Consider the following 23,131-nt stretch of genomic DNA (forward strand, 5'->3'; position numbering starts at 1 on the left):
GAAGTTATGTATGTAAAATTAATTTATTTAATATTAACAAGAGTTTTATGAATTTATTTGATTTGGTATTTTTGTGAAATCTGTAATAATTGTCAAAGGAAAAAATTTATTCGCTCTTAAAGAAGATATAATATCATTTAATTCGGGAGATGTTATACCTGTTTATCAAATATTATTGCATTTTTTAATGAATCAAAATTCATTAACCATTTGACCAAAATGTGATCAAAATTTATTAACCATTTATTAACTATTTGAAAATTTATTGACCATTTGACCACTATATAACAGATAACAGAAAATTTATGATAGCTATATTTGATTTTTGTTAATTAATCTAAATCATGGGTATTGTATCACGACAAAATCATGAACATCACATTAATTATATAATTTAAAATAAAAAAGTTTATGAAATTATTTTTTTTAACTCATGACTTTATTCATAGAAAGTTGTTTTATATTTTTTCTTTTATATCTTACATATCGGTTATATTTTATTGTTTGTTATTAAATTTTAATAAAAGATTATATTATAATATTATGTTTAAAATAATTATTAATAAATTATTAGTATATTATCAATAAATTAAAATTTATTCACATACATGTACATTACATTCTATGTAAATATATACTCTAATTATTTTCTATTTCAATCTAAAATATATATTTGAAAGAAATGGAAAGTAATATATATAAATAAAATAATAATTATACGTATAATTAATAATAAATAATTGGAAATTCCTTCTATTGGTTATCAGACAATTACATATGGAAATAAAAAATTATATATATATATATATATATATATATATATATATATATAGCTATAATAGTATATAAAAGCTATAACAATATAATACATTATACATATATCTCATTATATTAGTCGTAGACTTTCTTCAATACTTGTTAATATTAAATCGATATTTTCATTATGGTAATATAGATAATTGCATCAATAAATGCAGTTACAAAAATATTGAGCACCTTTTTTGCTTCTATGCCTAAATATGATAAGTTACATATGAAAGTTACATATAATTACAACAAGTAACAAAATTAAATATAATGTTTCGTTAAATATCTGAGTTTAATTCGGAATATTTATTCGTGTTTTATTCGTTAATTAAAATTAAAGTAATGATACACTATTTGCAAAGATATTTTTTGATTCAAAGTAAACATATGCAGAATATTAAAGTAATGATCAAATGTTTATAGTGTGTAAATATTATTTTAGATATACAATTCTACATTTCAAAATAAATCTTGTTTTATTTCATTGACTCAATTCATTTTAAGTTGATACAAGTTAAGTTGATACACTTTACTATAAGAGATTTAAAGATATTTATGATTTATGATTTAAGTAAAAAAGCTTAGAATAGGAAAATATAATAATACTATGACTCATTATGTGGAAGAACCCGACATTCTGGCGAGAATAATTTAACAAAACGAGGTAATCATTAGGTAAATGACATACAAAAATATGATTTCTTATAAACGTTCTAGATACACATTAACATTGCACATCATAATACTCTGAACAAGAATCGCGTCTATATAAGAATGTTACGAAGAAAAACATACAATATATTCTTTTAAGCTTGTAGAAATATAAGTGAAATTCGTCTGCATACAAATAATAACGTATGTATTTTTTATATATATTCTTTCCGTTCTTTCTGTTTTACAGATATATCACAAACGTTAAATGACATGTACGTTTACCTCGAGAGTGTGAAAAGCGGAGACACAAAAAAAAATTCAATTACCAAAGATTTATTCTTAAAAGATTCACCTATGCTTCGTCATGTTTCACCATATTTGTGTGAATACGATTGCTTAGCTACTTTGATGAGTTGATCACACATGCCTGGACCAGTTTCTCTTACTAACGAAGTGAATTGACTGTAACTGTTTTGCAGTAATATATGAGGGTGATCATATTCCTGTCAGAGAAATTGCCATCATAAATTATAATTTTATAATTACATCCATCTTTCATTCCGATTATTAGACAATAAATCATATTATTATTAATTATAATTAAATATTTGAAATTAAATACATTATGATTGTTATGCATGAATAGATGGATTATATATTTAGCACTGTAGTATAAAACAATATAATGAGAAACTTGAAATATGAAGTGTCCTAAGATTTCGGTTTTGAAAAGAAATTGGAGAAATGCAATATATTTTCTAGGTAATAAGTTATACTTACAGCCATACGACCCTTATCCATCACTAGAACCTTATCGCTATCCATTATGGTGTTTAATCGATGCGCTATCGTAAGCATTGTGCAAGTCGCAAATTTTTTCCTAATGGTGCGTTGAATTAGCGCATCGGTCTGAGGATCGATGTTCGCAGTCGCTTCATCCAGCATCAATATACGATTATTTCTCAGAATAGCTCGCGCTAAGCATACTAATTGTCTCTGACCGACACTGTAATTGCTACCTCTGTCAAACACGCGACTTTCTAAACCATTCCCGTTAATGCCGATCGCATCTTTCAACTCAACCTGAAATATATATACTTTGCGAAATAGATATATTATTACACAATATAATATGTTTGTATTTATTCAATAGAGTGCTTTGGAACCTTGGAGTCTTGGAGTTTGAATGAATTTTGGAAAGATTTCAGAAAAACACTTGAATAAAACTTGAAATTATAAGATTCTGGGACTTTAAGATCTTGAAACACAGAATTGAAATATCTGTGAATGTTGCAAAATAATCTTGTTAATTAGAATTTTTCTTTCAAATTAAAAATGTTGATCAAACCTCTTCAAGTGCGTCCCACAAAGCCTTATCGGGCAATTCATCGAAAGGATCCAGATTACGTCTCAGAGTACCTGAGAATAACACAGGATCTTGAGGGATGATAGATATTTTGCGTCGCAAATCTTCCAAGGCAATCAAACCCGTGTTTATGTCATCGATCTCAATGATTCCTTCCACTTTCGCCAATCGAAATAGAGCTGATATCAAAGATGATTTTCCGGCACCTGTTCTTCCCACGATGCCAATCTACGTGTAAAATGTAATGTTCTTAATTATTTTTAATATTTTTATATTAATATATATTTATTTTATACATACATATTATTTTCATATTTACTTTTCATTTCATTGTAACAATTAAAAATTTGGATTAAAAGGAAATTAGAAAATTTTTTGAAAAATACTTAATATTAAAAATTAGTTTTGCAGTTTTTTAAAAAGAATGTCGTGCTTTCTTTCCACTTAATTATTATCTTTTTTTTACAGAATTTCAGAAAAAAAATATTTTTCCATAAAATCTTCGTACCTTCTCTCCGGGGTAAATCAGTATATTCAAACCCTTAAGAACCGGCGGATCCTCGTCCGCGTAACGCATATAAACATCCCTGAACACGACGCTACCTTTTTCGGGCCAGCGTTTGGGTGCATTGTCCGTCAATACCAGATTCTCCTTGTCTTTCTTCTTCCAGTATGTCCCTCTATCTCTCAAATTCGGCTCTGGCACAAGTTGAATATATTCGAGCACGCGTTCCACCGCCATCATCTGATTCGCTATCTCGGCGCTCTGTCGCATTCCCCATTGAATGATCCCTGTCATTCCCATTATCTGAGTAATAGCCAATCCAACTTCGCCACCAGAAAATGCTGAAATAAAACAATAATCAAAGTATTTATAAATAGAGCAGTTTAAAGATGAATTTCAAGGCTTGATTAAGAAAAATGCTTACTTTGATTGAATAGCAAAAAACTGAAGGTGACGAGAGAAATGAAAATGAAACAAAATACATCTAGAGTGAATCCAAAAGCCGTGCTAGTCACGACATACATATAAACGGTAGATGTATGTACATCCTGTAATTTGTCGAATTCCTGCTTGAGTATATCTTGAGCGCAGTACGCTCTGATAGTTGTCAAACCGTTCAATGTAGCATTTAGATGAGTAAATACTGGCGAGCGCGCTGAAACACAAAAGAATATCTTATAAGATCTTGAAAAATATCAAAAGAATATCTCATAAAAGCATTGGAAAGTAAATTAAAAATGAATAAATCTAAATACTAAACTAAAAAGGATTCATATTAAAAAATTTAAATCCAATGAATAAAGTACTTTAAAAGCATTTCATAAAATACAACGAATTAAAAAGATTTTGATTTTTATATAAATTGAATAATAATAAGAGTTTATAAGTATTTAATAATTAGATGTAAAGTAAATAATAAATAATAAAAATTTTTTAATAAATTTTTGAGAAAGAGAGAGAATGGATTAAGTGAAGAAAGACAGACATACATATTCCTTCGAGCCGCTTGATATTTTTACTAGTTTTAAGATATATCTTGCGAATCCAGTAAAATATTATGCTGATGAACACGATAGGCACCAAGAAGATGGGATTAACTATGCAAGTGACTATTAGCGAACCGAACATCAACATGTTTACTTGTCCGGCATCTAGGCATGCCTTGGGTAATAATTCGTCGATAGTGCCTATATCCTTGGAGAACCGATTTAAGATTCTACCGCTAGGATTAGTGTCAAAAAATCGCATTCCCGTACGAATTAATGCACTGAACATCATGTCGTGCAGACGTTGGCTGCACGTCATGCACGTCTTATAAAAGACCAGCGATCTGGAGATACCAATAACAAAAATACCCAGTACAATGCCTGTGTAGATGTAGATGTAAATCATTATTTTCGACATATTCTCGTCATTCGAGATAGTATCTAAATGATTTCTGGTTATATTCTCGTAAGTATCATCTGTTTGATTCTGACTGTATAGTTTGGCTAGGTTTTTTTGTGTTTCTACCACATTGACTCTGTAGAAGGAAATTAAAAGAATTATTTAAAGAAAATTAAAAAATTACTTATTGTTAGATAAAAATATTATTTTTGCTTAATGTTAATAAAAATTTATATTAAATGTACATTAAATTTATATTAAATGCGCGTAAAGAGTTAATATGCATTAAGTGATCTATATATTTTAAAAAATCGAGAAATAAAACGGATTTAAAATAAAAATGAAGTAAAGAAAAATAATATTAAAATATATTATTTCTTTTTAACTTTTTTAAAGACTTATTTTTATAGATACTTACAAGAGAGGCACAAAGTAGTCGCTGAGACTGACAATAAATTGCGTGACGATCAACAGGAATAGAACAATGGAGGCCATGTATAAATTGGCACCAGTTTGGAAGAACTTGATAAATATAGGACCTTTAACTAAACCACGTGACGTCCTCTCCATACCGTCGTTTAATTGTTCCTCATCTTCGTCCTCTTCTTCATCATCTGTACCGCCGCTGCTGGCTTCCGGAGTACGACTCTATCGAATAAATTTGTTCAGCAATATATTTTCTTTTTTTATTTAGATGTTATTATAATGTTATCTGTGTGTATATCTGTATATTTTTACTTACTCTATTACTCGCGGAAGAGAATTTTCGTCTTATATTTATAGTTCTTTCTAAAGACGAATCGTCGATCTCATTCTCCGCTGCCACGAGTACTCCGTACTCGGGTCGATACTCCAATAAATCTTGATAATGCGAAAAGTACTTTATTTTTCCTTGTTCAAGCAATATAATGGCGTCCACTCCCTTTATGTATTGCAACTGATGCGTCGCCAAGATCCTCGTCTTCCCGGCTAAATATCTCTGAATACATTCTTGAAATAAATGTTTGCTGACGTGAGCATCGACCTAGAATTTTACCAGGTAAAAAATTCCTTACAGTATTAAAATTCAAAATTATTTAATTAATTTTATTCATGAAATTGTTATGCCTTTAATTTATTGATAAACTTCACTTTCAAAAAGAAAGAATCGAAATACCAGAAATTAATCAGAAAAATAATATATATTATTATTATTATTTTTATCGTTATGATTGTTATGTTTGATCATTACAGTTTAATTTTTAAAATTTACTAAATTGCAAAAAGCCATAAAAAGCCCATTTTTAAAGATTGTAAATTTTATATTATATATATAATCATTATATACACGAAAAGACGAAAATTACAGACTCTTTTAAAAGTTGCTTACCGCGCTTAAAGGATCATCCAACAAGTAAATGTCCGATTGTCTGTACAATGCCCTGGCCAAATTGATCCTGGCCTTTTGTCCACCAGACAATGAGCTACCACGTTCACCCACGATAGTCTGATCACCTTGTGGAAACTGCTTGAAGTCACGTACCAAAGCGCAAGCTTTAACTACTCTCTGATATCGGTGGCGCTCATAAGCCTGACCAAAGAGTATGTTTTGTCGAACGGAGGCACCAAACACCCAGGCTTCCTGGCTGGCATAGCTTATTTTGCCATTGAGCTTAACCTGACCTTCAGTAAGAGTGATCTCACCCAAAATTGCAGACAAAAGGGAACTCTTGCCACTGCCTACCATGCCGATTACAGCATACAACTTGCCTTTCTTTATCTCCATATTCAAATCCTCCAAGGTATTTTGCGACTGTTTATCCTCCCACTTGGCAGTTACGTTGATCATGTTGATGGCACAACTGTCATCGTTGCACGTGGATAATTGCTTTTTTTCTGCAAATAATAAAATTGTATTCGCTAATCCGACAAATACATCAACAAAACGCTTTATTTCGCAAACTTACCCTCAATAAGATCGGTGGTATTCTTTAGCAAGTCGCTAGCGACAATCATTAGTCCGTCCTGCTTTTTGTAATCATTATTTTCATTTAAGTTTTGATAATCTTCCACATCATCATCGATAAAAGGCAGATCTTGTTTGCCTTCCTGTTTGTAGGTTTGCTTGTTTGAAGAAAGATTAACATAGTCGAACGATGTCTTCGAGATGCTGATGTCCTGGAACTCGTCAAACAGGAGGAAACTTTGGAGTCTACGTATAGCCACCATACATTCGGCCAGCTCGGCGAAGCCGCGCACAAACATGCCAGTCATAGTCTGCGCAAGAACGTTGAAGTAGGACGAAACGACAAAGACCTTGTCGACGGTGAGCTCGTTGCCGAACATGAGCATGGTTACGAGAGTGCAGTAAAGCGCCATCCGAGTCGTGAAGAGACTGAAGGTCATGTAGATACCGCGGATGTACGAGCTCTTGGTCACCACTCGTAGCTCGAGCTTGCGCGCCAACTCGATCATCGCGCAGAACGGCTTCTCCCAAGCATACATTTTGATCACCTGCACCCCGGAAATAATCTCGTCCATCAGCCGAACTCGTTCATCCGTTTTAATAGCTGTCTGGAGACGGAATTTGGACGATAGCTTGCCGGTGTAAGCTAAAATTATGAGAATAGATGATGAACTATGAAAGATTTATACAAGTAGAAATTATTTTTTAATCAATTATGATGGACGAAAGACTCACATTGGATCGACACAACCACGAAGATAGCGGCGATACCGATGAGACCAGCATAGCCGACATCCTGATACAAGATGTAAGCCACTATCAGGGCGGACAGAGGTGCCGACCACATGTGATGGATCAAAATGGAAACGAGATCGAACCTATTGACATCGTTGGCCACCAGATTGACCACTTTCCCTGGTGCCGTCTCGCCCAGCGCAGTCTTGCTCAGACGCAGAGTCTATGAGACAAATGTAAAATATTGTTACATAATTCAAAAGTTAACGCTGATGGATCATGTTACGAAATAAAATGCGATTCAAAAACGTTTGACGCTACTTTATACATGACATAAGTGAATGCTAGAGTGCTAGTTTGTGATATTATCAGCAGAAGACTTTGAAACTTTTTCTTCTTTCATATTCCGTTATATTTTTTCATTTCCAGACAGATATATTTCTTCCAAACAAATAAGATTACTTCATAACCGACCTTTCTGTATACCACGGAACAGACGGCCACACGGACATTGGCGCCGACGTGATAAGCACCGTAAATGATTTGATTGAAGCTTATAACATTTACGCCGGACACTATGCATATTCCAGCCGCGTACCATAGAGCATTCTCGTATGTTTCAACCGAGTCCTTCCGGAAATAGCGTAAGAGACCACCCAGCAGCAACGGCGTGCCCAACCTACGAATTTCGTACATTAATCTTTTAGAATCTCAATGATTATCAGAGTAATAAATATATATAATATATTTTAATATTATATAATATATTTAATATTATATAATATATTTTATTTTAATTTTATATATTATATATAATATCAAGAGAGAGAGAGAGAGAGAGAGAGAGAGAGAGAGAGAGAGAGAGAGAGAGAGAGAGAGAGAGAGAGAGGGTGAACAATATTGAACACTGTTTTGTCTCAAATTATACGATTTGATTAATTATAATAATTATTAATGTTTGTAATTATTTTTTATAACACTATACTTCTTTAATATATTATCATTTTATGGAAACACGTGTGCATTTAAAATGTAAGCTTTCTGCGTATAAGGAAATAATTTTATAGTCATCAAACTATCGTTAATTTTATCTATAAGCAAAGCTCTCTAAGGAAAGCAACAAATTATTAACTATCGAATGCGTTCTTTTTCACTAAAATCTAATTATTATCTAATCGATAATACCTTATCACAAACTCGTTGAGTATCTGCATCATTCCGAGCAAGAAGTACTCCCACACGAATGTGCGGAAAATGGTCTTCAGCAAACTCGGATTGCGTTTCCATTTCTTTGATTTTTCTAACTCGATTTTCCATCGTCTGAAAACATATCAATATCCTACGCATTATTATTATTATTCCCTGGCAAAAATAAGAAACTTTATAAAGCGTTAACAACCGTTGAGTGAAGGTTTTCTGAGAGTTTATATGCTTTTCAAACTTTGTAAGAGCACTTACATAACGCTGTTGGGTTTTGAATGCTTATCAAACGCTGCAGTGTTGCAATTTTTGTTCTACAAACTCTTTATATAATGTTACATGAAAGTTTTGCAATGCTGAGGTAACATTTTTCAGAGTACGTTCAGTAAACGTTGATACATCTTCGTGTACAGAGTTTACTCAGACTTTTCAAACGTTTACGATTACGCTATAACGTACAAACGTCTTTTAAACGCTAAAGTGTTGCAATTTTTGTTCTACAAACTCTTTACTAATCGTTTTTAAACTCTTGACGAACTTCCACAAACGTTCATGTAAACGCCAAACAAACGTCTCATTTTTGCCAGGGTTGTATCTTAATGAAGAAAGAAAGGAAGGAGCACAAAAGATCATCGAAATATCTTCTCCTCTTTCCTGGCATATGACCCCAATACTTACTTTTCTAATCGATCTCCGAGTAGATTCGATCGGTCGACTTTCAAAGGATCAATCAAGTCCTCTAATTCTAAAATTTTTTTGTATCCTGTCTTGAATAAACTGATAGTCCACCTGATATGATTCGATGAAAGAAATGATTTAATTAAGTTATTTTATAGCAAAAAGCTGGTATGTTAAATTAGAAATCAATCATACGCAAGGGCGTCCGCAGGATTTTTTCCAGGAGGGGGCATGGAGCATCATTTATTGTTATCTGGCGACTCGTTGCTAATATGCAAGCAATGAATTGGGGGCAATAAGCGTGAATCGGATCGAAATGTGATCGAGATGTAAATCCCAGCATGTTTATTCAAAGAAAAAGTATGTAAATGCCAAATTTTTTGCTGATTCCAAATTCTAGGGTGTGGGGGGAGCAAATGCCCCATCTTGCCCCCCCTCTCCGGGCGCCCATGATCATACGTTGTATGTAATCATATAAATAAATGATAATAATGAAATAAAATTAAGAATCAAAATTGAAAGATTAGAAATTTATGTTAGGAAGGTCACAAAACTTAAAAACGAACATGTCCGACTGACATGACAATCTAACTTTATCGTTTTGTCTCGACCATGAAGTAAGAGAGAAGGAGATCGAACTCCATGAAACAAAAGTGGTCCCGAAAAGTGGTACCTAATTGAAAGGGAATCCGCTGAAAAGAATAGTTTCTTATGATTGGGCGCCATTTGCAATTATTCTCCCTCTCAATTAGGTGCCACAAATCGGGACCATTTTCTCTACTCGCGCGCTATCAAGTTCGATCTCCTTCTCTCTTACTTCATGGTCTCGACAAATGCAAAGTCATTCTCAAATACAAAATAAATTTGCGTGAGAAGATAAGGTGTAATTTGACGTGATAGAAAGCAATCTTACATGCCACATAACATTGTCTATCGCGTATATTGCACATTATTTGGAAATGTCATCCTAAATGATTGAATCTTAATATTAATATAATAATATTAATATAATTATATTAATATAATATTAATATAATTAATAGATTTATCTCAATGGAAATACTTTGCTATTAACGAATATTTTAATATTGACGCATGATTATTATCAAATGTTGAATATGTAAATATACAGATATCCAAACGCATTAAATATTTTAATTTATAAATATTTTTTTAAATATTTAAACGAATTGAATAGCTTTAAACAAATTGAATAGCTTTAAATTTCATGGACTCTCATGAAAAGTCTGTTAAATTTTAATTTATTCGAGAAGTTGCACGACTTACCACCATAGTAATACCGATACAATGTTCGCCTTTTCTCTTGGATTTGGTTTCGATTTGATTTTCGTTGAATCCATCAGTCCTTACACGCAGCATTAACTTGCCGCAAATTATCACTTGAAAAATCACAATGAAACGATCGATTAGCTTATCAAATTAATATGCTCTCTTTAATTAGCATCAAATGCGATAATGAACTGAAATTATGAAAATTAACATCTTTTGATATCAAGAGTATCAACCGCGATCTCTTCGCGTGATTTTAATCACATCGAAATTAACACTTCACGTTTTATCACTTTCTTTTGCAGATATCACCAGTTTCTACGATTAATTGACGATATATCTATTTATTTTGCGAATCTTCAATGATTCTCTTAAAAAAGTAAGATATCAACTACTAGATCGTCTGTCACTACTCGATATTTATCTTCGAATACCTTTTTACGATTTCTAGGGATGTCTCAGTGATTCTCTCTAATAATTTTTAAATAATAATTAAATAATAATAATTATATTTATTAGACGTATACAGATATACATATCATAATTATAATTGACATTACTATTACTCTTATGTGTAATAACTACGTAAAATGTACATAGATGATAATATTTAGATAATAATTCAGTTTTGTTAATAATTTTCAGCTGAGAAAATTTGTAAAAATATTTCAACTTACTAGTATTTTTATGTTATTTTTTTTTAATTCTGCTAATTGCCAGTAGTAGTAGAAAAAAATAGGCGCATCGAAACGATCCGTAACGTGTTCAATTCTAAGGAAAGAAGAATGATCGGCTTGTCAGTCCAGGATTCGAATGTGAACTTTTCGAGTATGTCTATCTGTTTAAAGATGAAACTTGTATCATTCGCTTGCACTATCTCCACGTTATCTAGCTACACGCGACTTGTGTTTGCCTGCTGTGTCATTTCTCAAATAGCATAGAAGGTCATGCAATAACTCGCATTTATCGTATAAGTAATAAAATTCAATTAACATGCACGCTCGTCATGAGTTTGCGATCGACGATTTAATAGAAAATCTTGTTTCTATGCTAGACATATATATATATATATATATATATATATATATATATATGAAAAAATTAAAATTAAATTTGAACAACTTGTAAATAAGACTTAAAATTGAGAGAGAAAATTAAAGAAAATTAAAGAATATTGCAAAATTATAAATTACAATACATGAATTAAAAGATTATAGATTTAAATTTACTAATAATTATTTAATTATCATTTAATTATCAATTATCACTGATTTTATCATTCAATCAAACATTTTGCATTCGAAATTAAAAACATCACACATATATTATAAATTAAGTGTTAAAACTCTTTGAGACTTATATAGCTAACTTTTCCTTATTCAAATATAAAAATATATTTTTAATTAATATTGTGTACTAGATATTAATATTTAATGAGGAAAATCCGCTTAGACTTGACGAATGTGGAAAATACAAAGCTTATCTGTCATTGACTAGAAATAAACAGTGCAAGAAGAAAAGTGGTATCAATAAAATCCTTATAATGGATAAACTATCGCGTTTGCGTATATCTGCGTTAATGCATTCTCAACTGTTTCCGGTAATTAAAATACTCTCTCAGAATTAACTTCTTTATTACCTATTATTTTAAGGACCTCGTTTTCTAAGTTTATATTTTAAGATCAAATAAAACTCCTCAAAATATTTTCTACATATAATACGAAAAGATGAAGAAGATAGCTAAAAATTTTAATTGCAAAATTAAATTATATATCTAAAAATAATAGGAATTTTTATGATTTGCATTTATAAAACTTTCCGTTTCGTTTCCTCTTGTCGCAGAATAGTTATGCCTGTAATGTAGAGGAACATTCAAAGTTCTATATGGAAGGAAATCAAGTCTGTTTTTTTCCTGTCATTTTGGGTTCTATTAATGTCGGGTTCTGCGCGCGTGCGAGAAAGAGAGTGAGAAAGAGAGAAAAGAGAGAGAGAGAGCTATGTTAAATTCAGAATTGGATTTAGAATCCTGGGTTTATCTTATCTTGTTTAGAAAGTCTTAGCACATTTGAATATGTCCTAGGTATTATATGTAGAGTGTTTGCAGCTAAAACCAATTCTGCTTTTAAGACATATTAAATTTGCAGATCTAAGAAAGAAAAAAAATAATTATTTCATCAAAAGAGAAACATTTATGATAAGAAGAATCCGAAATATATATATATATATATATATATATATATATATATATATATATATATATAATGTATTACAAGCTACATAAATGTACTATAAAATACGATACAAAATATATAGCATACTAATTATATAACTGCTGTAATTAATATAATGCTAAGATTTTTATCCATTTAATTTATCGAATAAAATTCACTCTAAAATCTTTCATTTGTTTTCTAAATTTATTCTCTTCATAAAAAGATCTCTAGAGAATACATAATTGACGAAACATCCTACTTCGGTAAACCTAAGCATTGCACATTACCTCGAAATGTTTTCTAGAATATGAGCCATATGCATGATAGCGAAAGTGACAAAACTTTTCACATGACTTTATTACATCCATATTACGAAATAATTATATCGACAGCATTTTAATCTAGAAAAGTGTTTATATGTTATAAACATCAAAATATATCTGATTTTGTATCGTGATTTATTTATTTTATTTATGTACTTATATCATATTTAATTAATATTATATTTTATTATCATCAATTAGTCATTTTATCTTTTAATATTAATTAAGATGAAATAAATAACTTTCTAGATTTGCATATTATAATTTTTATTTGTTATTTAAATTTAAATAAACATCTTGTTATTTGCAATTTTCATGATAAATTTTTTCATTCAATATACAAACAATTTAGTACTTGGCCAATATATTTGGCAAACGCTATTGAAAAATAACGTATTGAAAAATACGATTTTCGTAAGGACAATGAAATCAGGAAACAATTGCAAAGTTTGCCTTATAACAGAGATTATATGATTTATGTTTACAGCATTTTGGACAATGTTATACGAAATCATGTTCAAGTAAACATTTACTTTTGATAAACACATCAATACTGCAATATAAGATTGCATAATAAACAATAAGAAATGAAGTAACAATTATTTTATATATACAAGATATTAAAAAGAAAATATAATAAATATTAACAAATGTTATACGGTTATATAAAGAATCGAGTTTACTGTTTTCCTTAAACGCAAAAATATTATGACACATCGATGCAAATTTGATTAACACATGTGGCAAGGTTCTCTCTAAAGGTTTCCTCATAAAAGATATTTAATAGTATCCTATATTGATAAGCAGCTCGTTTTCTATGTCGATCATGAATAATGCAGGACAGATGATTAATTGTCTTTTTCTTGGCCATATATCTTGGCATTAAACGACAGAAACTAATCTTTATAAATAAATTCCAGACACCACAAAAAATTCATTTATCGTTTTTATTATGTAAATCGTCATATTATTATATAGTTATATAATAATTTATACATATGTGTGTGTGTTATTTTTATCATACATTTCTGTTTATAATTAATTTTCGAAACTAAAAATGAAAATATATCGAAAAATTTATTCGAGAGAAATTTATGATAAAAATAATCAAAGTGATATATATGTGTATTATTTGTATATAATGTATTATGTGTATATAATAATAATATGTGTATATATAATATAATTTAATAACTATATAATACACATACAATAACAGTACATAATAACTCAATATATTACTTTTTAAATTAGTTATATATTTTATAAATAATAATAATTTTACTTGAAAATACAAAATCGGAAATATGTCAATTGCAACTTTTATTTTCAGATATGTTATAGAACAATATATTAGCGAGATATAAAATTAATGTTAATATTTATTATCTTTTCCTTAATCTCATATATCATATATACACATGTGACATTTTGCACATGAGAATTAATTTAGAAACAAAAGCATTGGTGCAGTTTGACTCTGCTTAACAAATGTAAGATCTGTAAGAGAGTGAATAATAACGTGATAGCGACATATGTCGGGATTGTGGCGATCAATGGTCGAAAGAAGAATAATTGCCAGCCGCTCAAAGCGTGGAGTAAAGTTATATAATACAGCAGTTTCTTCAGTAGACTCACGTCATACATGGAATCGTACAAACAGATAATAATCGGTATAAACGGGTCCATCTAACATAAGAATGATAATAATTATTATAAATCTAAATAATATATATTGAAAATAGAACACATGTTCTTTCAACGTTTATCTCCCAAATAGAAAATATTTCGAATAAATCGCCTATGACATGATAACATTCTATTTCAATAAAGATTATGCCTTGATAACATTCTATACTTATCCTTCATATCTTTATTTTCGTAGCATAATTATAATCTCATCAAGAGTACTGAAATAAAATTCGAACAAAAGTAATTTATTTAAAGAAGAAATTAGCATACATATATATCTCAATACGTGGCAAAATATCGACCTAGGAAACATGAATAAACGCATGTATATTTCTTATCAAAGAAACGGCTTTTAAAATATAAGATAGCAATATGTATATTACCTTTCTAGAGAAGTACATTTACGCGACTAAAAATATCATAAAAAAATATCGTAATTTGGAACTAAAAATATCATAAAGATCAAATTAAATATTTTAATACAATGTGTTAGAATGCTCCGAATTGTATCATTGCTATTTTTGAATTAAATTTATAACTAGATATATATTATCAAACCATGTTATAAGCTACTACTAAAGTATTTCCTACTCTCTCTTTCTCATAGTCTACAACAAGAAATGACACAACTATTTTTGGCAAGCTTCGCGAGCATTAGGAACCGATAAAGAATGATTCGCGTCACTTTCAAGCATAATAGCAGATGTTGTGCTAGTTAAACATTCTTCCGATTGAGATTAAAGCTCGACCCTAATCGATGATTTTGACCGTCCTTTTTTTCATCGTACTCTTAGGGACGGTTCGTTGTACACGTGGCTGGAGTCTTCACTCTGCTCTTGCTACAGATTCGTCGCACACCAACTTACACACGTATTGTATATAAACGTACATAAACGGAGAAAAACAACTGGCCACGACGACGTCTGCGCGGGTACTGAGTCTGCATTGAGCGTCACGCCGCTTTCGCATGCAATCGTCGACCGCCCAAGAGCTAAGGGGATACCAGTTACAGGGGAACTTAAAGAGGGAAGAATCCCCTAGAGAAATTCCCGCTTTAGCTTCAGGTTGTAAGGCCTCCATATTTTTCGGATATTTTTCGGAATGTAGTTCGAGTAGAAAATTAAAGAGATTGCTCATATTAATATTTTTATCAACATTTTGATAAATTGTGAAATTGATAAATGTAAATTTCTGATGTTCTACATTGGTATTTTACCGAGATTTTAATGATTTGAAAGGATCATGGCTTGTGAATAAATCACAATGATTGCTGGAGTTATTATATTAAAAATAAGTGCGCGATAAAAGCGACGAATTTCAATTTATATTACATGCATAATTAATTATTCGTTCAAACAAGAATTTAAATCACATAATTCAATTTTCGAGTAAGTACATTTCGTAAAGCTTTCGATCCTGCTCGTTACGAAAATTTGGAATAAAATTGATTTCTACTATTTCCTTGAAGCCTTCTTCCAAAGTTGGTGGCACATAATTTTTCCTACATATGAGACATAGAACAATTTTGATATTACTAAATATTGAATGTTAAACACAACTGATAAAATAAATTTTTGTAGCCTTTTCATTAAGATCAAATTAACTTATGCGTGTCTATGTTTATTCTTAACTTTTCTTTTAATTTTGACAGTCAAGTTATTAGAATATGAATAAAGATTGAAAGAAATATAAATTAAAAAATATAATTTGATGAAAAAAGCATACTAAAGCTCGATCGTAATTATATACTTTGTTTTTATACATGATTGTATGAAAGAATACATGCGTACTCAGATAAAGATATATAACAATAAAAAATATATATGCATAAAATCGACTTACATATAAGAATTTATAATGATCTCACTGACCGGAACGTGGCTTGGATCAGTTAACTCGCGAAACTGTACAAAAAATAGCATATTTCGATCGTATACGATAATGAGAGATACAATAACACATAAAATATAATTTACAAAGGAATTTATAAAAAAAAGAATCAATTTTATACATAATTACCTTATTATTATGCTTTGCATGCTCCATACTTGTCGTCATAATAAAACATCTAATTGGAACGTTTCGTTTCTTGGATATCTCTGTATATCTTTGTCTTGAAGTGCGATCAGGATTAGTATTGTCTATAACTACGCTTTTTCCTTGATTTAAATATTGTTCGACTGCAGCAATGCACTTTTGCCAGCTGCCTAAAGTATCTCTGTTGACATGTCCATATTCCTTCAAGTAATTCTTCGCAAAATGCGATTTTCCAGAGCCCGGACTACCGACCATAAGTACCATCTGTTATAAAAAAAATAATAATAATGATACATGTGCGAATATAATCAAAAATTTTATTTTTTATTAAAAATCAGGTATCTTTAATAATACAATTTTTTTTATCAGTATTCACCTCTTGCTGTTGCAACATTAATTTCGCATTCGCAGGTTTGCACACGTCGTCATTTTGCGAAAGATTTTTCGAGTTGAATTTGGGCAATTCGTAAGGAGGTGCTTTGTGTTTCAAAAAGTGTTCTTCTGGCGTCTCGAATTTAATACTCACATTCAATGCCATTAATCGATCCGCACTTGAATGATCTTTCTTCTTCCCCAGAGCCCAATTCTTTGGCCGACCAGCAGCATCGCCGACGTAGAATGAATTAGCTTTGTCGATTGTAATATTTTCATTCTGCAACAATAATAAATGTTACGAATGTAGCATATAAAAAAATGAAAGAATTAAAAAAATTTGATAAAATTATTTATACATTGAAAAATTAAAATTAATGTCTTATCTTTTAATAAAGTAAAAAAGATAAATTAATAATAGAAATGTACAGTACATATAAAGAAATATCTCCAGAAGAAATAAATTCTTTTTTGTCTCCGTAGATATGAAAAAAGAGGGAAACTTTTATAATTCTAAACTTCTAATTTCTAAACTTTTTTAATTTATTATAAACGCTCTTCCAAAAGATGTCTTATATATTTAATTACAAACCTTTTTTTCCAATGATTCCCACATACCAATTGTTGGTTTTCTATAAATACTTTTTCCCACGGCAATAAAAACCTAGAAAGAATAAGAAATGGAGCAATATATTTATTGACCTAAAACTGAAATTATCTTAACTGATATTATATATCATACTTGAATGGGGACACCGATTTTTCGTACGATATTTTCGATCTTAAGTTTGAAATCACTGATCTTAGTTTTGCCAGTGCTAAGCCCAGCTTGATTTGTGAAAATTACTATTTTGTATCCGTTTGTATGCAGCTGCTTCAATTTACTAGGTACATCAGGATATAGCAGTTGCCAATCATTACAATCCTTTGGAAATACCAAGCCAGATTTGGTTTTTATTAAAGTACCATCCATATCATATGCAGCTATCTAAAATTAAAATTTAATTTTATTATCACTGTTTACATAAAATATTTTTAAAATCTTAAATATATGTGCATATTATATTTATAATAACATATAATAACATATTGATACTTTGTATTTGTAACAGAATAACCATTATTAATTAAAAGTTATAAATATTATAACAACAATGAAAATTACTTTTGATTGATGTTGAACAAATGATGGTGTATAAATTAATAATTTTCCATTATCAATACTGTCCCATTTTGCTGATGCACTTGAATCATTATTGCTTCTTTCAGAAAATGTGCTACATCCAGCAGTGAGTGCTTTCTGGTTGAAACAAACATCATCCAAAGTTGATTTTTCTCCTTCTTTTCTGTCATTTTTTACTTCTTTATCGGAGTGATTATTTAGCTTTAACATTTTTGTTCTGTGTTGAGTTTCATCTGCTTCTAGTTCGTAAGATCTTTTCCTCAATGCAAAATTCTTCACACTTTGCGGTGGATTGAATTCAATTTCGTAGACATACTTGCCATACAACAGCTCTAAGCGATCGTTGTGTCTTGCTACAAACCTTACATTCTTCTGAGTTTTAAAACCGTTGAAACCACAAGCATGCTCACCAACTTGTTGGACTGTGACAATGGCTTCTGCATAGTTTGCGCATAAACGAACTATTGAAAATACATTAGTGCACTTATTAACTTGCAAATTAAAGCATAAAGTACTTGACAGAAAAAAGATGAGAGACATGACGTTACAAATAGTTAGACTGTATTAAACAATTTTCTTGTATTCATTTTGTATCTCTTCTTATTCTTAAACTTTATTATTTATATTTTTTGTGCTTTCTCCTTATTAGAAGCAATTACTTAATCTTATAAAGAATTAAAAAATTAAGTTTAATAAAATAAAGAATCATTCAAATTATTTTAATTAATCGTCAATTCAATAAAAATTCTATTATTCAGTTATTATATCATTATTTTTAATCGATACGTATTTTATAATTAAAATTAAAATTATATGTACCGGATATATCAGATTAATAAGGCATAATTTAATCTCGATATAACAGTGAATCTATCACTCATGAATGATCCTTCAATCAAGGATCAAGGTACAAGCACATAAATCATTTAACATTATTATTCACGTTTTATCAACATGCTACTTCTTTTGTATAAAACACGCAGAGATAAGAACTCGTCACGTGTAGCAAACTCCTTTTTTCGGATTACGAGTAACGTAAAGAGAGGAAAGGTAGACTTTGACAGATACGCGACCTTGTCGCCGAGAACATTTTGTGTCCGTGATACCGGTTTCCGGCGAGCGTCCTACAAAAATTGGCGTATTGTCCGGCAAATAAACATTCGATGAAGATTCTTCCAGTTTACGTATATAACAACTCTTGACAGTCGCGCTCATCGCGACAGTAATGATTGCTGTTGACAAAGAGAGGCTCTTCAGAGTTCAGAGTCCTCGGAACGAGCGTCTCTTGTATTAAAGCTGTTGTTTCGATTGGTAAATGAACTCTTATCGATCGTGATCTTTCATTTCAGTCATCGGTAAATTAGCTTTACGCCATCGTAGATAACTATTTTATCCTGGGTTTGAGTCTCTGTTAATCTTTCGACCAAAACACAACAGCTGACAATCCGTATAGATCCTTATACATGTATATATGATTACATTTCTTGGGAAAAAAATAGGAAATATAATTCGAAATTAAAAAAAACATTCGAAGGAAGAACAGGAAAGATGAAAATAGAAAAGATACACCTGTAAGGAACAACGTGTACTATTTGAATAATTAAAGGTAGCAAAACAAAGCAGTTAAACAAGGAGTGAACAGGATTTACAGGATAAATAAAACACTTCGTAGTGATATACTTTGAGATTCTTCGAGTAAGTTTTCGGCGTAAATAAATGATACAAGAAAGAGCAATGCAATATAAATGTAATTTAATGTAAAATAATAGTACAGTTTAATAAGTCAAAATAGATAGTTTTTTGTTTTTATCTATTGTTGGTGTTGGCTCTTATTATTTTATATCATATTGAAATTTTATATCTTATTTTATATCACATATTATATTATTGAAAATCTCCGATTTACTTATTGTTATAAATTCTTTATTACATTCTTCAATTACTGTAAAATCAATTATAAATTTCACATAAGAGATTTTGTATTCTGTATTCAGTGGCTAGAGATTATCTGCTTTAATTTTGATTTCTATTTGTTATAGATAATATGTCGTATCACAAAAAGAAATGTGTAGTAGTTCCTTCGCTTGTTCCCAACTGCAAAAGATAAAGAGAGATTTCTGAAATGGTTGAAGGTCTGCGGGAATGTCGAGCTGCTGCAGCTGTCTGAAACTCAATTGAGGCATAGAGTTGTTTGCGATAAGCATTTTGAGGAAAGAGTAAAACTGGCAACCACATTGTCCAGAGTAGCAGTTCCAACTTTACATCTACCTAGTATGTATACTTAAATTAATCTTTACACATTTTTCGCTCATTTGTTTATATCATATAAATCATCAATTATTTATTTTGTCAAGAGCCTATTGATTCATCAAACTACAAATTTAGTGATTCACAAACAATTGATGCACAAACAATTAATGTGCAAATGTAAGTATCAAACATATCCGAGATATTCTATCATAAACTTGTATTATAATGAAAATATATAATTGCACATAATTGTTTTTGTTCTATATTTATGTAAATATTTTTAATGCTAATCAGTAATTATATGTTAAATATTCTATTTAATGTAAAGTAGTCATTTTTTTATGTACATATGTCTAGTATTTGTAATGATTTAACTTTTTTGTCTTATTTAATCTGAATCTACAGTTGGAGAAATATATACTTTCTAATCATTAAGAGACATATGCAATTAACTTAAAAGAATAAATATTATATAAATATCTGAGGACTTAAAATTGTGCCCCGGCAAATGATGATTTGGTAACCACATATATTTTATTTCTGATATATAAATAATGTTTCTATTTTTTAATCATAGACAGAGATGATTGTTTTAGCTTTGAGATATTTTTTATTTTAGCATTAAATATTATATTCCTCTAATTATCAATGATTTGCAAGGATTGCAATTTATTCTTATGTATCAAAAACTATGAAAAGTTTTTAAATTTCATTATTTAATAAGTTATAAAAAGTTAATATTTTATTTATATATATAAATAAATATTATATAATAAGCAATTTCCACACATATATATACTTGTAAATTTAAAACACTTTAGATCTTAAATCTTATAGTTAGACCTTAACATTTATAAATATTTTCTATTTAGAATTTTACTGATAATCTTTAATTTCTAATTAATCTTTAGGGCTGATAAAAATTCTGCCAATAATGAAATAGCCAAAACATTAGCAGAATTATCGGAATCTGATGTCGGAGGCAGCGAGGACGAGATTTTTGAAGAGATACACATTGTTGATACAGAACAAAGACACAGTGACATTGAAGATACCGCATTTCTCTCGGATAGTTCTGATCCGAACGACAGAGTAGCATTCAACGATTCAACAGAGGCAGTCTATATTGGTAGAAATAATGTTACCATTTGGAACAAGACTCCTAGTACGAGTCAATCTGCCACAGTCCTTTCCAAAGAAGAGAACATCACAAGTCCTCGTCATTCTGTCGCTGACAAAGAATATGAAATCGCAGATGAACTATCCGCTTTCCGAGAGATCTTCGACGACGAAATGCTGGAAGAGATTGTCGCTTGTACCAATTTCTCGATCGAGCATAAGCATCACATATCTTCCAGCTACAAGAACATGAAGAAGACGACGAGGGCTGAGATGCTGCCAGTGATCGTTTCTATTATATCTTGCCGGTATGAAGAGAGCCACCCACGCGAGTCTGTTGGAGTTGTGGGCGGATGACGGTACCGGTCTGGAGATATGTCGTTCCACTATGAGCTACAGGTGAAAATTACTTCTATTTATAATAAATAATTAATTCATATTTAATTTATTGTATAAAAATCCTATTCTTTCTCTGTTTATATAGGAGATTTTTGTTTCTCTTGAACTGTCTGCAACTTGATGATAGGAATACCAGAGCCATGCGATTAAAGGTGGACAAACTGGCACCTGTAAGAAATATCTGGAATAAGTTTGTGAAGAACTGTAAAGAATCTTATTTACCTAGCAAGTCCCTTAGCATCGGAGACAGACTGAAGCACTTTAGAGGCAAGTGCAGTTTTATTCAACATGTTCCCAACAAGCCGGCAAAATATGGATTGAAGATTATCAGTTTAGTGGATGTCAAGACATCATTCACTTGCAACATGGAACTTTATTGCGATCAACAACCAGAAGGATCTTACAAAGTCAGCAATGATCCCGCGGCGATTGTGCAGCGACTGATCGAACATCTCAAAAACTCCAACAGCAATCTATTCTGTGATGAACCTTATACTTCCTATCTGCTCGCTGTTTCGCTTCTGGCCGACAAGATAACGTTCCTCGGTGCTATGGGAAGACATCACAGAGAAATTCCTTTATGCTTCTTACCAGGAAAGTCACGACCAGTTGATAGTACTCGTATGGGTTTCAGAAACGATGCTACCTTAGTATCCCATGTACCTCAGAAAGGCGAGGCTATTATCGTGCTCTCGACAGCGCATCACGATGCGAAATTCAATCCATGAACCAAGAAACCGATACTCATAGAACATTATAATGCAGCAAAAGACGCAATAAATATCGTGGATCGAACGTGCGCGATATATTCCGTTTCCAAACAAACTAAGAGGTGGCCATTAACAGTGTTTTTCGTGTTATTGGATGTGGCTAGTGTGAACGCTCAAATTCTTTATAATTCTTCTCAAAATAATTTTCTGAAATACAGGAGAGGCTTCTTGAAGACTCTCGCATTAGCACTATTAAAATCGCATTTG

The 23,131-nt window shown here is 30.7% G+C and overlaps 2 protein-coding genes across 5 annotated transcripts; both read right to left on the reverse strand.

Moving 5' to 3' along the window:
* Positions 1-1,381: 1,381 nt before the first annotated feature.
* LOC145968444 (ATP-binding cassette sub-family C member 4-like) lies at positions 1,382-15,948 on the reverse strand. 2 transcript variants are annotated; one of them, XM_083093892.1, is made up of 17 exons: positions 15,583-15,948; positions 11,244-11,404; positions 10,564-10,676; positions 9,277-9,387; positions 8,584-8,718; positions 7,873-8,077; positions 7,399-7,621; positions 6,665-7,309; positions 6,088-6,593; positions 5,461-5,742; positions 5,137-5,366; positions 4,322-4,854; positions 3,757-3,987; positions 3,336-3,673; positions 2,810-3,055; positions 2,242-2,544; positions 1,382-1,964 (listed from the first exon to the last, which is right to left on the reverse strand). In XM_083093892.1, the coding sequence occupies exons 3-17, from the start codon at positions 10,635-10,637 to the stop codon at positions 1,824-1,826; spliced, it is 4,203 nt and encodes a 1,400-aa protein (XP_082950018.1). In that variant the 5' UTR covers positions 10,638-10,676; positions 11,244-11,404; positions 15,583-15,948; the 3' UTR covers positions 1,382-1,823. The 2 variants fall into 2 exon arrangements, with proteins under 2 accessions (XP_082950018.1, XP_082950019.1); XM_083093893.1 differs by lacking the exons at positions 1,382-1,964; positions 2,242-2,544 and having other exon boundaries at positions 2,840-3,055; positions 3,431-3,673.
* A 150-nt stretch (positions 15,949-16,098) lies between these two features.
* Pnkp (Polynucleotide kinase 3'-phosphatase) lies at positions 16,099-19,656 on the reverse strand. Of its 3 annotated transcripts, XM_083093895.1 has the most exons (9): positions 19,460-19,649; positions 18,707-18,847; positions 18,369-18,625; positions 17,946-18,191; positions 17,796-17,867; positions 17,208-17,483; positions 16,814-17,095; positions 16,637-16,698; positions 16,099-16,295 (listed from the first exon to the last, which is right to left on the reverse strand). In XM_083093895.1, the coding sequence occupies exons 1-9, from the start codon at positions 19,599-19,601 to the stop codon at positions 16,172-16,174; spliced, it is 1,602 nt and encodes a 533-aa protein (XP_082950021.1). In that variant the 5' UTR covers positions 19,602-19,649; the 3' UTR covers positions 16,099-16,171. The 3 variants fall into 3 exon arrangements, with proteins under 3 accessions (XP_082950021.1, XP_082950022.1, XP_082950020.1); XM_083093896.1 differs by having other exon boundaries at positions 17,358-17,483; positions 18,369-18,847; positions 19,460-19,656; XM_083093894.1 differs by having other exon boundaries at positions 18,369-18,847.
* Positions 19,657-23,131: the final 3,475 nt, after the last annotated feature.

This window comes from Camponotus vicinus, unplaced genomic scaffold, assembly GCF_025532165.1.
Source record: "Camponotus vicinus isolate PSW18456_S1 unplaced genomic scaffold, iyCamVici1.0 SCAF_3, whole genome shotgun sequence".
Lineage (NCBI taxonomy): Eukaryota > Metazoa > Arthropoda > Insecta > Hymenoptera > Formicidae > Camponotus > Camponotus vicinus.